The sequence below is a fragment of the Pocillopora damicornis genome, chromosome 5 (assembly GCF_964200805.1).
Source record: "Pocillopora damicornis chromosome 5, jaPocDami1.2, whole genome shotgun sequence".
NCBI lineage: Eukaryota > Metazoa > Cnidaria > Anthozoa > Scleractinia > Pocilloporidae > Pocillopora > Pocillopora damicornis.
In genome coordinates this window covers 10,290,434-10,306,910 of record NC_142674.1, presented here as the reverse complement: position 1 = coordinate 10,306,910, position 16,477 = coordinate 10,290,434, and the positions used below count along the sequence as shown (strand labels likewise).

At 36.0% G+C, this 16,477-nt stretch overlaps 2 protein-coding genes across 2 annotated transcripts; one reads left to right on the top strand and one right to left on the bottom strand.

Annotated features, from left to right (window-relative positions):
- Positions 1–298: 298 nt before the first annotated feature.
- LOC113682366 (protein lifeguard 4) lies at positions 299–6,326 on the bottom strand. The gene is made up of 7 exons (XM_027199527.2): positions 6,144–6,326; positions 4,373–4,481; positions 3,676–3,781; positions 2,651–2,684; positions 1,856–1,973; positions 1,418–1,463; positions 299–944 (listed from the first exon to the last, which is right to left on the bottom strand). The coding sequence occupies exons 1-7, from the start codon at positions 6,253–6,255 to the stop codon at positions 738–740; spliced, it is 732 nt and encodes a 243-aa protein (XP_027055328.2). The 5' UTR covers positions 6,256–6,326; the 3' UTR covers positions 299–737.
- A 96-nt stretch (positions 6,327–6,422) lies between these two features.
- LOC113682363 (serine/threonine-protein phosphatase 4 regulatory subunit 2-B) lies at positions 6,423–16,041 on the top strand. Its single transcript, XM_027199524.2, has 8 exons — positions 6,423–6,585; positions 6,689–6,776; positions 8,295–8,343; positions 9,628–9,749; positions 12,028–12,121; positions 13,287–13,336; positions 13,994–14,499; positions 14,944–16,041. Exons 1-8 carry the CDS (start codon positions 6,534–6,536, stop codon positions 15,042–15,044), a joined length of 1,062 nt encoding a protein of 353 aa, XP_027055325.1. The 5' UTR covers positions 6,423–6,533; the 3' UTR covers positions 15,045–16,041.
- Positions 16,042–16,477: the final 436 nt, after the last annotated feature.

Genomic DNA, 16,477 nt, shown 5'->3' with positions numbered 1-16,477 from the left:
AAACTCTGACGACTTTCACTGTTTCAGCCATTTGGGTCGTTTGGGTTAATATTCTTACAGCTCTTTCATTCAATGGTCCGAATACTTTCTGGTCTTTCTGGATACGATCTGGCGCACTACCACGACCAGGTGGTCATAGTCTTTGTGCAACTCTCTCTACCCTCTAGTAAACCCCACCTTGTTTACAACCAATATTGGGGAATTTAGACAGAGGAAGTAAAGCCCCTACTCCTCTTTCCCAGCACCTAGCTAATCAGGCCACAAGCCTAAACATCTATTCAAACATGCAAAAACAGGCTGACAATAATATCGCTTTTTATTTCTTCATTTCACAGATCTAAAGCCTTGAAATCAAATCACTACCGAGTAAACTATTTGACGCGTTGTATAAAAAGTTTTAACATTTGCTGAAAGCAAGACTCCTTTACAGCTGTTACACGTAATTGAAAATTTGAACTTCTCTAAACAAGGAAACAACGCGGAAATGTTAACATAATTTGCAAAGAAAATCCTCAAACAATACCTTAGTGTACATAGCATTTTCATCCTACAGTTCCCCAAGCTGAGAAGTTTAATAAATCGAAAAATCTTTCTAACTTATTATCATTTGACCTTCAACTACTGTGTAAATTAGCACGAATCATTCTACAACAGGAAATACAATAGTAAGATTAACCAAGAGAGAGTAGCAAGAGAGCCTTTTTTTAAAAGGCTCGGTGTCGGCCATTTTAAATTAATCAGTTCTTCTTCATAGAATTTAGGATTCTCAGGATCTCGATGAAGAGATTGATCATGTCCAGGTAGAGGTTGATTGACGCCAAAATGTATTCCTCTGGTGAAAGTTTATGCATTAACATGTGAGTATCAAACACAATGAAAGCTGAGAACAGCAGAGCACCAGCTATGGCATACACAAGCTCAAAGGTCTCGCTGTGGAAGAAAAACTGAAAAACAAAGTTGTAGAAAAATAAAGCAATTAGTAACTTAATTGAAATGCTTGTTTTGTTTACAGAAGAACACACATCATATCAAAAAATATCTAGACATAACGTGAGAATGTCCCTTTGCCAATTATGTAAAAAAAATACTATTGAGCAATATTATGCTCAGATTTACCCTAATCCCAAATCTCTAAAAACCGATTGATCGGTCAAAACACTATTAACACTCCTGAAATAAATAAGAAGCTCAAAAAGTCTAAGTTTGAAAGTAATTTTGGTACGTGATCCCAAATAAATCCATTCAGTATTTTTATCTCCATTTTTGCATCATTTCAAAGAAAAAAACTGATAGCAACTTGAAGCACTGGCTGTTTTTAGCAAGAAACTGATAAAAATTCGCAAGATATGGCACAGAATGAAAGTAAGAGTAGTTCATATTTTACTAAAGCAAGTATCCTGCTTCTACATAAACCAACCTGCAGAAACCCAGCTAAAATGAGGATCCACAAAAGAGTGAACAGGCTGTAGACAAAAAAAAAGGAACTATCAATGTTGATTTCATCATCTTCACCCTGATAACAACAGAGACCTGTGCTATTAATGCCTTTTAGGATTAGCGTCAAGTCTTCCAGCTTTGATCAGTTCATCTCATTTAAACAAACTACCTGCTTATAGAATAGTGTTAAGTGTCCACTGATTGTCCAAACCCCAACCTCATTCATACCTTAATACAAATAATTAACCTATATTTATTGTGATAGGTAAAAAGACAATTTGAGATGTCCATTCATAAATATGAAATACAATGTTTGATTACAGTACTGCAAGTGATTATGAATTGACTATCACAAGCTTCAGTTTGTATCCATAAGCTTGATCTTGATCTTGACAAAAAATACAACAAACAAACATACCCAGCACCCCACGAACTGTAGTCTCTCTTGCTTTGCATTGTGTACATTGTCAATGCTGTGGTTGTTGCCACAGTCAGCACAAATGCTTCCAGCACCAGCACTTGGTCATAAAATGTAACTGTAATGGAAAAGATTATCTTTACTTACTTTTTTGTCTTATTTAAAGGTTTAGTCTATTGGTACTATAAAAGTGATACCAGAATTGCATAAAGGAAAACCTCCACCAGTGAAACAAGTTGCCTTAAATCTGATTGGGAAATCTTGTGGTATAAAAGATTTATTACTGGAGGCCAGGAACCAAAAGCAATTGGAAAAATAACACAACAAAGATAGAGGATTGATATTCCATACACGTGTACACACACAAGGTGCCATTTTGGAAGGTATACAGTTGCCACTATTTTCATCAAACAGCACCTCATGCTCTACCAAAAGGGTTAGTGGGTTCAAGACTACACAGTCTGACCACAAACTATTTAAAGTAAGAAAACTAAATTTCAAAAAACCAGTATAGTGATGGGGAAAACAAAAAATTGGCATCTATCCAAACTTTTCCATCTTCTTTTTTGGAAATACCACCCAATCCCATACCATTCAGTTTTTTTTTTCCTTCAGCAGCAATTTTGATTTAGTCTCAAACCCTGCCTAAGTTTTAATTTTTCTTTAGCCTGCATTGTAATAGAAAGCCTTCCATAAGGTTACCCATAGCCTACTAGCTGTGGGAGGTGTTTCTATACCCATGGCAAGGATATAGGAGTACCACTTAGGTCATAAGATCAAGATGTTAAAACGTACCCAGTGTACCAACAGTATAAGCTTCTGATAGTGTCTGAAATAAAATGCACCATTCTAAGAATATTTGTATAATTACAAATGACTCCTAATAATTCCAACCCACTGACTTGCACCCCAATCTACAGGTAGCATGAACCATTTCCCCTCAACTTCAGTCATTAATCAACTTTCTTAACTCAATCTGGCCACCAACTTTCATTTCTATTCAGCTTATTTAAATATTCTTTCAGCTCAGTAACTGAAACCATGTTTGTCTCAATACACAACAGGTGAAAACAAATGGTACTGAGTCTAACTTTACATGTTTATTTGTATTGTTAATCCATTTTAAATTCTTTCTTATATTACAAGAACATTGTCAGTCCAGTTAAGGTTTTAGTGGTAGAGGAATGGCATAAATTAAACTTAGGTGCAGTGTTATAAACTTCTCTTAGCCTCTATGTTTTGTAACAAATTAGATTAAAATGTTGATTTTATAAATAATGATAAAATAAATCCCCCCTTTCCTCCCCAAATTTCAATGAAATTTCTTCATTTACTCTAAGCTTCTGATAACGTGACCTTTTTCAGTTTCCCTAAACGTTTGAGCTTCAAGATAAATCAGGGGTCAGCAAGTCAGCTTGGTGACCATTAACCCTTTACACCCTACCACCATTATATATGTTGTGGTTTAATTTTCTCCTTGATTTCAATTTTATTTTCCTTTGTTTCAAATGCATTATCATACATTACAATACCCAAAAACAAAAGAAAAGAAAATTTTAACCAAGGATAAAATTGAACCACAACTTATACATGTATATTCTCCATACTGTAATCTATACATTTCTCAACCTGCTGACACAGAGAATTCTTTCAAAATCAAGAGCTCCATAAGGTGGTGATGATTTCCTTTGTTCATGTTACCTTAGTGTTTGATTCAGGGGTGATATTATATGGTGAAATTAGATGCCAGTCACTCTTAGGGGTCAAAGGGTTAACCAAAAATGATATTTTTTACAGTACAATTTCAATTTCAAACTTACAAATGCACCCAAAAGGTACATGTTGGTTGGATGTTCTTTGCGCTTGAACATCAGTCCAATTAGCAGACCAAGTGACAGGATAAATGCCATCATCAAAACCTCAGGTCTATGAGAGACATTGTTTCAGGAAAATAGAAATGATAAATATGAGGATAAATTCTCTAAATGTGCACTAGAAAGTCTCTATTGGTAAATTTTTTCTCTTTCAAACCACCTTTGACCAGAAGACAGTTAGAAACAGTATCATTCTGGAACTCTATGCTATCATTACCATGTGCAGACACCCATTATCTTTCTTCAGTACTTCTTCTTCTATGCACTGGACTTTCAACCCATGCTAGTGCCAATGTATACAGCCCTCATTGGGGAATTTTTTCAACTAAGTACTTAACAATTAATGAAAGTGCTCATAAGGCTTGACACTGCGTAGACAAAATAGCATAATACTGACAGTGACAAGTATATTGTACATCTGTAGTTATCAAAAGATCTGCAGAGTGATTCTATCAACAGATAACCACACAGTCTTTACAATTAGTAGCTGGTGCTGGGAAATTGGCTTTGTATAAAAATATTCCCTAATTGATAATTTGTTTCATTCTCCTCCCTTGTCTGCTTTACAGACTATTAAGATGTAGAGAGAACTCTTGGGTGGCAAACAATTACAATTTGAAATTATAGATTTTCCACACAGTACCTTCCCTGAACAAAAGTTTTGATGCTTTCTGTGTACATAAATACTCCCGCCACAAAAATGGTGAGCATAAGTTGGGCAGTAAGAATGCCATAAACCTTTCTGAGGAAACCTGTAGAAAAAAAAGAAAAGTTTTTCCATCAACAAATGGTTGATTTAAAAAAAAAAAATTTTAGCTGAATTGTCGAAAAAAGATGCTGCTTTAAAGTAAATAAGCAATTCAGTAAACAGGAATAAATCAGATAGAAATTTCCCAAAATTTCAATGCATAAGCATGGCTGATTTTTATATTCTCAGTGTAGTTGCCAACATCCTCTCCAAGGTCTGCAGACTGATGATTCTGTTGTTTTTTTTATTGTTGTTTTTGTTGTTGTTTGCTTTGTTTGTTTAATTAACCAACTACAGGGGCATGAGAGTTTTAATAGAATATGATAAATAGAAGTAAGACAAAGATAGATATGTACTATAGGGTAACACAAATGCTGCAAAGTAAAATTTTTGTAAATTTTTAACATGTGCTGTACACATGTAGCCATTTAGACAAAAAATTATGTAAATGAACTACATGCATTTACAAGGCCAAAATGTTTTAAAAAGTAGAAAACTAAACATTTTAGACACTTGGTCATCATTTGGGTAAGAAATGATTTATCCTGATGATGACCATTTGGTTTTATCTTTTCAATATTTTAGCCACGTAAACAGCTCATTTTCAAACATAAGTGAAATTTATGGAAAAATAAGTTAATAATAGCCCAATTATAGTATTTAAATAATTCATTATTTTACAACTGACTTAACCCTTTAACTCCCTTGAGTGTCCAAAACAGAATTTATCCTTACGACATCAGCACTATATCAACCAAATAAGTATTAAGAATAAAGAATAATATCAATTTGTGATAATTAGTTGATTCAATACTAAAATTAATTGTCTCAACTAACATTACAAGAATTGCATGGCTGACAGTAAGAAGAATTACAAATTTGTTTGGGAGTTAAATAGTGGAATAACCTCAATAAATGATGATTACAATTTTGTAACAAAATGGACGCCACCAAACTTGTTCTAGACAGGCATACAGTGTATATAAGCAAAATTAGGGGTGCTTTCAAGACCCTGCTGTGTTGCTCTGGAAGCCTTGCAGGTCATAGAAGAGAAAATCTCTCTAACAAAATTAATACCTCTACAATTCTTACCGCTAATATAATTTCCAAGGAAACAATAAAGCAAGCAAGCAACTACGCATTGAAGAACTGGAATATTAATTATTTTTGCTTTTATTGAAGTTTCAGGTGAAAATAATAATAGCCTATGTGCTCATCTATCACCTTCCCACAAAATTAACATATATACAGTGACTATCATGTGTTCTACATGTAGTTTCATGTTACGGAAAAGTAGAAGAGCTTGCTTTGCACAAGTCATCATAGCCCACTTAAAATACAGTAAGAACTGCGAAAATCTACCAAAACTCCAAACGAGGTATATAAAAATGACGTGTACACAGAAATAATGTTTACCATCATTCATCTTCAGAATAAGAACACAAAAATTTTAGTTTGATTCAAAATGTGTAAACATTTAAAATCTATTTGGCTATTTCCGCTCTCTTCTCAAAAAAATTCTTCACAATTTCTAGTAACAACTGTAAGTCATCATCAAACAAAAAGGGTTTCACTTTCAAACTCCCTATCGATCTTCCAGGAGAGAAACATTCTGACGAAAATCGTCATTGGAAAAAAAAGCTATGAAACATTCTGTAACACTAACCAAGACGGATATTGATGTTCGTCTGGGCAACAGTGACTCCATAACTGAAATCGTCCTCCAAACTCGACAGTTTTGAGCCGCCAAACATCGTATCTCCTTTGCTAGTCGACATCTTGGAAATTGCCAATTATCCTCTGTAAGCAAGAAATTTCACCTAAAGAACGGTGTTTTTGATTGGTTTTCTCACTTAAATTAACCAATCGCATTTCGTGTTAGAAACTTGTTTTGAAATCTCTTCCAAATATGGAGACATAAGGGACTACCTCCGGTGGAAACTATGACGTCAATTTCAATGGCGCCATTTTTGTTGTCCGCGATTCAGACAGAGTTTGGAATATTTTAATTTTTCGCAACATTTCTTGTGGTAATCGTCAACGAAAATCTGTTTCGATGCTCATTAAAACGATGGAGAATAATGAAGAAATCCTTCAAGCACTGCATGGTAAGTTTCAGTGAGAAATTGGGTGAATTACGGGCAATGAAATTGGATTTTCTCAATGTACCATTTTTGATATTCGCGGTTCTTTTGACGATTTGTCCGGCAGAGTTCGAGAGCGCAACAAATGCTGAGAAAGTCCTTACACAAGAATTAGAGGACATGCTCTTGTACATCGCCAAGACAGGGAGAGTCTTGTAAGTGTTCATCTGTCAAATAATTCTGTAGCTAACGTAATGTCATTTTTGAGATGTTAATTTTTTGTTACAGAAGGCCGCATGTGTTTGTTAATGAATACGATCAAGGTTCTCTCGCGTATAGTTAATTCAAATTTTTGATCCATTGATATTTTCCGTCGTAAAGTTGAGGATTAGCCGGCAAGATTGCATGCTTCTGTCAAATCTATGTTTACTATTTGCACGCCGGCAGCAATATTGTCCTTCTACTTTCAAGTCAGAATTTGGCTGATAGGCCGGCCAGCGGATTTAAAACGTGGTTTGCCCAAAAACTGCTGAAAGGGTCTCTCTTGCAGTGAGTCTGGAAAAGCATACATGGCCATTGATCAGCACTTTCCTGTTGCTTGCAAGTCAAATTGCAAATTATACCCATTTCTTCTTCCAATTAAGCCAGCCCACCTTCCCAAATCACATTTCCCCCCCCCCTGTCTTTTTTCCACCCAGCCCCAAGCTCACCCTCTCCTCTTGTTGTTTACATAGAAACTTCTCAACTACTCATATTTGGCAACTAAAGAGATAAGCAGGCCATGTTATTCATTTAAACTCTGCAATCGATAGACTCTTTGGCCATTCTCGTTGTGGCTGCTGGTGTAGGCATTCTCCCATATGACCTAGTTTTACTTTGGTGAAGGTGTTTTTAGCTCTGTCAAACTAAGTTTTAGTGGAAGACTTCCCCATCAGAAACAATTTTTAAACTGCAGAATGCATGGCTGGAAATGTTGTGCATTCACTTTGAACTGTAGCAGAATTGCTGCACCATGGAATCATGAATCACCAAATTGTTAGGTAAAACCTTCTGGAAAGTAAATTTCAGGATACAAATCATATTAGCCTGTCTTAACAGTTCCAAACATTGGTGAATTTACCGGTAAATCTGTTGACTTGAGGGAAAATTTTAAGTAATTTTCTACATACTGGTATACATGTATATCAGTGACTGCTGAATGTTTTTCAAGCCATTGCGAACACTATCAAAGCTCAGACTGTTCATTGAATGAGGAAAAAAGGATCTGCTATGTCACTGGAATGTGGACATGCTTATTCAGGAGGAGTTATGGGTGGGATTTGGTGCCCCAAGTTCAACTTTTTTTTTTTCCAAAATCATTATTTGGTAATCTATCACAAAATGGTTGCTATATAATGAGTGCCTAAAATCATCACACAGTTGAACTACAGGCTGGGCTAGGCACTACTGAGAAATTACTTCAACTGTTTTTCAAAATTTTTATTTTGTGTACCTTTGTGTCCAACATTGTTGTAGAACTGTCTTGAGGTCACTGCTGAAAGTGTTATCATTCTCTCTTCAGTATGAAAGTTAAACCATTGTCACAAAGTACATATGTTTTTGGAGATGGCTACTCTATGTAAACTTTCTGTCATCCGTATAGTTTGATTGCAAACAGTTGTCAGGGAAATTTTCTAGTGCATGTATTAGACATTATCTGTGAAAAAAACATATTATTTTATTCTTTGCCATAGATTTCCATGGAATTCATTAAAACCTGTCTTCTTGTTTAAACTTGACAAGGTAAAACCTAAAATTTTATTATACTTTGACCAATAATGCTTATCCTGCATTTTTCAACTACATTTGTCTGGACAGAGCTGAGTACACGTACATGTAAGGTCTGCGTATGTCAGAAATACATTTATGAATCCATAAAAACAAATAAATGTAGTGGTTGTTTTAAGAATGTTGAAAGCCAGCTTAATGTCCTTCATCTATTGAAACTGTTTTATCCATATTATTGTAGCCTAATCTATGCAAAATGCATTTGTTGCAATCAAAATACCATGGTTTGCTGTTAAATTTCATTAAGTGTGCAGAAATAAGACTATGGTGTCCAAAATGTATTGGTTCTACCATTTTAGTCTACTGTTGTCATGGTTTTAAGCATGAACCCATGAAATTTCATGATATGTGCAAATGTTTTTCAGCTCTGTCAAGGTACTGTGCATTTACACAATTTATGTCAATTTTTATATATTGATAACTACTTGTATCAGGAGAACAATTTCAAGGAAAACCAGAATAATCTCCATGTTTGAATAAAAATAGCTTACAAAATCAAAATTTAGGCCACAAACTGTGTGATCCTCAGGGAGGGCCTACCAAACCTCTTTTTTGCTGCCTTCAGTTGTTGATCATTAACAAATATTTACAAGTAGAGACATGAAAATGATACAATTGCAATAAATTGTGATGCAGTCCAACACAGTTTTGCTGATGGTTTTCCAGCAGTTTTAAGCTGAAGGATTGAACATTTATTCAATAGCAGTAAAGCTCTACTGCTTGTTTTCACAGTTCTGTGGCTTTTTTTTTTCTCCAAGCACCCACAAAATTCAGGCTACTTTACCCGTGATCCTTCAGGAATTTTGATTCCGGCCTTAGAGGGTGGCATTGTTAACAGCAGCTTAGAGCATTTTCTGCCATCTGGCTATCAACTCCACAGTGCGCCTGTTATTTTAAGGTGCAGTAAGGCATAAGAATCAGTCTGTGCATCTCTAAATCCCCTATAAAACAAAAAAAGTTATACACATGTATATCGTAATGTGTGTTAACTCTATAATTGTACAGTGTATGTCATAGGTAACAGAATGGATTGAGAAACAAAACCTAAACTCATTACTTGGCTGATGAGTAGTGAGACAAAAGTAAGTTCTCAGTACATTCTCATTTCATGCTGACCAGGAGAGGACAGGTGTTCATGTGCATGTATGCAGTTTGTCATACATGTACATGTACCTGTCCTTCTATGCTAAATTTGACCTCGTCTCAACCACTGGCACATGTTATGTTAACATTTACTAGGTAATGCGAGAATTCTTTGAGAGCAGCCCATCCAGGAATGCATCATCTACTGAACCAACGGTTACAGCAGACTTTGAAGTAATGAGGCAGAGACTTTTGGATTGTCTGGATTCATTCACAAGGTATGACTGATGATGATAATAGTAAAGATGGATTTATTCATGTACAGCAGAATCTCTATATCAATATGCTCTAATGCTTTTTACAACACTTTGTGGAGGACTTTGGCCGGATAGCATTAAGCAGTTTACAATTTGTTCTTAGGGAAATTTTATTGGGTGCCCCCAATTTAGGAATTGTTTAGAAACAATGCTAGACCACAACACAAAGAGCTACTGTATGTTCCCTACTCTTTGCAAGAAGTGTGTGGGTTCTTATTGTTGGCTGCCACCCAGTACAGAGAAGATGTAGGAGATAGGGCCTTTGATTTATTGTCCTTATTGGAGGAAACTAGAGGGGCAATTATTTGCAGATGTCTCTGCTGCACATTTTCCTTGGTTATTGTAACACCCTCTGACTGTTGGTCCAGTCTGGGGCACAAACCTTAAACCCTCAACCTTCTGCACAGCAATCACACATTACAACCAGATTTATTGTCCTTATTGGAGAAAATTAGTAGGGCAATCATTTGCAGATGTCTCTGCCACACATTTTCCTTGGTTATTTTAACACCCTGACTGTTGGTCCAGTCTGGGGCACAAACCCTCAACTTCATGCACAGCAATTACACACTACAACCTGAGCTACATGTAACCTTCATACAATATTTTAGCTTTCCTGGGAGTAGTAATACAAAGATATACTAGATGTATTTTTGAGCAACATTTATATGGTAACCCCAAGAATGATAGGAATGATCACATGTATATGTCAGGGATTAGGAAGGCCGTGCGCCATGCGCATATGGCGCATAAAGCTACGAAATGGCCCATTATAAAAATACTTACCGGGCCTGTGATGCGCCCTGACCACACAAAGCTAGTGAAATATAAACTATTTTGTGAAAAGGATTTTAATTTGTAAAAGTTTCACTTTGGTGAGACATAAACAAGCGAAAAACTACGGTGCCTTCGCTTGTTTGATCACGCTCGCTTCATTCTTGTTCCCAGATCCTGAACTCGGACTTTGCATGCAAACGAGGCTATTACTCGGAGTTCCACGTGCTTTCATTTTTGAGCAGAGTTCGAGCGTTTTCGTCGCTTTGAATGTATTTGCATCGATTAGCCTCATGCCCCCGAAAAAAATCTTGAGATTGGACAGCTCGCAGAGAACGTTGTCTACATTTTTCAACACAACAGCGGAGCAGAATCGTGATACTGTGAGCGAAAACGACCGTGAAACGGACGAAACAGATGGTTCATGTATAGGTAGACTGTAATACACAAGCAATAAACCTTTGTTAAAATTTTTACTGGCCCATTTATTTACCCTAATGGCCCAAACGTTTTATAAATGGCCCATAACTTTTCAATGATAGGGGCCATAGGCTCATTTGCCTGTTAAACCTTCCTAATCCCTGATATGTACAGTTATATAATAAGCTCAGTTATGCACGTATTCTGATTGGTTCTCACTTATGATCTATAGGAGGACAGACGTATAGATGACATCATCATTAAAACTTTTTTTAATTCTTTATTATATAAAACAAATAGATTCCAAGTTACCGTACGTCTGTTCAGTAATAGATCACAGAGGATGTCAAAATGTGGTAAGAACATCAGTGACACACTCAGCTGCGCCTCATGTGCCACTTTTTTGTTCTTACCACATTTTGATGTCATCTGTGATCTATTACTGAACAGACGCACGGCAACTTGGAATCTATTTGTTAATTAGTATGGTAGAACTACAGTACATGTTGTATCACAAGATTTCTGGTTTTGTTTTAGTCTCTGAAATAAAGTGCAAATCCTTTGTCAGCTGATAATATTTTTGATCAGCATAAGGCAGTTTTTTAATGAACTTACCAGTACACTAAAGTCACATAAATGTACAGGTAACAAACAGGTCCTTGCATTTTTTTGAATCCAGATCAAGATTAACATGCACATTTATTAGGGTAACAATTTTAAAGCTCTACAGCACCCCCCCCCCCAAAAAAAAAGTAATGTATTAAATATAATAATATTATATAATATAATATAGAATATATATATTATTATATGTTGTTTGTAATATTATACATACACACTGTAATAATAGTAATTTAATAATGATTATTATAATAAATTAATAAAACAGGCTGCAAGGGAAAGACAATAAGTTCACTGTTTTGTCACAACTCCCCATCAGGAATGTGCGAGTGTAAATTTTCTCTACAACCCAATATTGGCATTTTTCTTTATATCTACATTGTATGATAGATAAGAGTCTTATCAGATCTTTCCTTCTTATCAGTGCACCTTTTACTATCCAAAGACTTTGTGAGTTGATGATGGAACCCAGGAAAAACTATAGCAACAGTGAAAAATTCATGAGAGGAGTTGAGAAGGTGAGTCATAGTGTGCTAGGGAAGTCATATTATGATTGCAAAGCACATTTGGGAAGGAATCATGGAAAAGTGATAAAAGTCAGATTTGCAATCTTTACATGTTGGTCCAGAGAGTGACGTTGTTGCAATTCCTGTTTGGATTCATTTGTTGTGGCCCAAAGTTGAATTTCTTCATGTTTCATGTACACTTGTACAACTAGGAAGTAACCAAGACTGATCTGCTTCATATCTTGTCTGATTGGAATTTGGGTGAATTATTTCAAATTAAAATCCATATGTTAAGTTACCCCCAATTCTTTTCAGTGGCTACTTTATGTTGTGTAGTGCAAAATCACAGGACAGTTCTCAGGCAATATGCCCCATCTACATTCATAATTATTTGTCCTCCAATTACTGAAGCTAACAGAAACAAAGCTACATGTACATGTACCAGGAAAAAGCCTGTTCAAGAGTTTCACTCCTTCATCTTTATTACTTTATATGGAAGAAAAATTAACTATTATTGTAGAGTCTGAGGATAATGACATTGAAAAGCTGATTTTAAATGCTGCTCCAGAAAGCATACTGCACAAAAAAGTCAACACAATTTTCTGACAATGCGTGATACAAAAATTAATTGAAGGGCTGTAAGATAAACAAACCTCCTTTTGGTTGAAATGTTGTCCCAAAAAATTCACACTCACCCCCAAAGCTTCACTTCTCAGCCAAATAGAAATTTATTAATATCTTGGACAATGTCGCAGCTGCAGACATAACCAGCCAACATACCAGTCTCTAGAAGGGGTTTATTTACCAACTGATTTTTAATTTTTTGATTAGAGATGTAGACATGATGTTGACATCTGCTTCATAAAAGAACATGCCCTAACAGTACACTTACAAACTGAATGAAATTTTAAAGTTGATTGACCAGAAAAAAAGAAAAAACCCCAACAACAAATTTTAGTACAGAATAATCTTTGGACACAACTGGGGATATTGTAAGTTATCAAAAAGTAGTGATCATCTCTCTTGGAGATGTTCAGTACATGAAACTATCAAAACAGCTGTGGCTTGGATTGCCTAAGAACACTACATAATCATTCAATTTATGAGGTGCAGATTTGTCTGTTGGTTTTTGTTTCCATTTTCATATTTTAAATCATGGACACTTTATTGTTTTCAGAATGTACTTGTGGTTAGCACAGTGGATTTTGGTAGAGATGAAGTTGCAGTGTAAGTACATATAGTTGTTTTTAATGCTCATAAAGCCCTCAAGCCTTATTAGTGACTAATTGGTGAAATGCAACTTTTCCTAACAGTTTCACTGCAGCAAGTAGTTAATAGGCGTGGGTAACTTTATTAAGTTGACAGTGCTACATATGAATATGAAAGTGATTTTTGCAGTAATGAACACTCCTTAAACAGTAGTGAAAATAAGGCCTGAATTTTTTTCAGGCCTGTATAATTTTTTTCTGGTCATATTTTTACCACTGTTTAAGTAGCGTTCATTACTGCGAAGATCGCTGTCATATTCATTTTTCAATTCGCAGGTCACAGATATGATTTTCTTATATATACAGTCAGTGCTACATGTATCTTGACGTATGATCACCAAATTCGTTTAACTAATTCAGAGAGAAAGTTTAATAGCTGTAGCGAGAAATTCCCTCGTCCAATTCTGATCAGGGAAGAGACTGTACCAAAGAACATCCACTAACACTATAAATACAGTTACCATATATGGTTCCTCTTACTGATCTACCTAAGCTTGCAACGGAATAATTTTGGTGTGTGTTACATGTCCATGTACGTTTGTTGGTAATTTTTTTCCATTAGCGCCGTTTTTCGAGTGAATACCGCATAACAAATTTCTTATCTTATTTCTACCAGCTATGGTCTCACGAACAACATTGATGGGCAACACACGTTGTCAAATGTCCCTAATGGTCCAGTTACAAACGGAGTTATGAGCTTAGGAGCCTCGTCTGAAGGAAGCTTTGTCGCAGATCATGGTTATGACGAACGACTTTCACCTCATGTCACGCCAGATAACGTGACACAAAATGTCACACCAGGCACAAATGGACCTACACCTTTAAACGCCCATGAAAATGGACATGATACTCAAGAACATTATAATGAAGCCAATTCAACAGCTAATTCCACGGGAGTGGAAACAGCAGCCTCGTTAGCTCCACCAGAACACGAAGTACGCGAAGAAAAGAGTGAAGTACTGAGTACGAGAGATGGAGAACATGTTGAACTAGAGCAGGCACCAGAAAGAGATCTTAGTGATGGGTTGCCTGTGACTTGTGCATCCAGAAGTCCTGCAGAAGAAAAAGAAGCCGCCCAAGTACTTCAGGAAGATTCAAAACAACCATCAACAACGGAAATAAGTGAGTGGATAACTTGAAATTTAGAGAGTACAGTGTTGTACATGTTAACATGAATGCCAAAGAATCACTCTATAATTCAGCCTACATGCCCCATCAATCTGAACCAGAAGAAAATTTAAAGTCAGTTTTCAACCCTTAAAGCCTGTTTGCGTAACATTTCCCTTTCCCTTCCCCTGCCCTCCCCTGCTCTCCCATGTCCTCCCCTCCCTTCCACCTCCGGACACTTTTTCCGGTTGAAGTCATTTACACTAGAAGTACATGAAAGCAAAGGAAATAGGACGGAAAACTTCTCTAAATAACACAATGAACATTACAGAATAAACGGATTAAAAGATTAAATGAATCAATTAACCACTCAAAATTTGTTTTAAATTCGTTTCCTTTCAATTTCTTTTTTTTTTGTTTTTATTTTATTCTTAAAACTGTTTTTAACTTAATTGTCAGAAAGTGACTCAGCTGAGCAACAGACTCTTGAAACAGAGACTTCAAAAAGCCCTGAGAAAATCGAAACAAATGGAGACGAAGAGCCGATGGATGAAAATTAACATACAGTTTACATGTACTTCAGATCAGTGATAATGTTCCTATGTATCAACAAATGGCTGTTCTCAATTCCTTCGAGTTCGAAAGACAAGTAACCTCACAAGATGAAGAGATCGTGGCCGCATAAACCACATTTTGAATGACACCTTCAAGTTGTTCAGAACGATCGTTCAAACGAAAGAACATTCTATTATTCGTAAAATTTTTATTTTATTAATATTTTGTTGGTTTGTTTTCTCATTCATTGTTTTAGTAGGAAAATGTCTTTATAGACCTCAAAAGAGAATTTTGGCTTTATATTGTCCAATCAAATTGCATTGCAGACTTTAATGTTTCCTCTCTGCAGCCATTACTTTGCAGACATGTTTTGTAGGGTTTAACTTCTCACGTGTAGGGGAGTCAGACTTAATTTCTTAACTAATAGACGGAAGTTCTGCTCTAAGTTACCTTTCCTTCACTTTTGTACTTTACATCTTCGCAGTTAACGCTATCCATAACTCTCAATATTGTAAACTTTCTTTACACATTCCGTTTAATACTATGCGTTTGTCTTGAACGTGCGTGTTCAGGAGTTTCTAAGGTGTTATTTCTGATGTCGTTCGCCTTCTTTTGAAACTTCCTTGGTCGTGACTGCTACTTTCACGTAATTTTTACCTATTCAGCTATCATCATTCAATTCTTTCAGCCCTTTTCACCAACTCTTCGTGTTTTATGTTCTCTTCCTTCTACCGTAGCATTTCCTCAAGGCTATTTTTGAGACTTTCTCTCTAGTTTTGATTCGAGGAGAGAGAGAACATGGATTTCAGTAACAAAAGTTTCCCAAAAGAGAAGGTGACGCTAATATTCGTCAGCTCTATGTAACATTAACTTGGGTTCAATTTAACAATATAACAAAAGCTATCATATGAAAGGTGGAATTTTCTTTTTTCATCTATAAGTAGGAATTGCCTTCCCTAAGTGTAGAAAGCCAAAGCAAAAAATTAAATTAGTCAAACAATATTATTGACAATTTTTCGTAATCTGAAATGTATTGCTAATGCATTGATCAATTTGAAGCCTCAACATCGATGCACCCCCCCTCCCCGGGGGAGTTTGAACTTTTAAAGATTGTTTCGTCCAAAGTCCCGCCTAACAGGGCAAAGTGGAGAGTGCCGCTTCAAATTTCCCACCCCACCCAAGCAAGATTCAAATTTCACCTCCCCAGGTGGGAGGACAGAAATGCTTGTGGTTGCCTATTGGTGATGTCGAAGCTTCGATTAATCGGTGCATAATTGCTTTTAAAAACTATTTTTACTGTTCGAACGCGAATTGCTAAGCTTTTTCACAATGTGGCGTTACCTAAGTTGCTCACCAATCTCATTCCCAGGGAATTTTGGTCACTCTTTTTTTCCCGACCTATGGTCAGGGGAACAAGGACTCTGCAGTAAGATTTTTA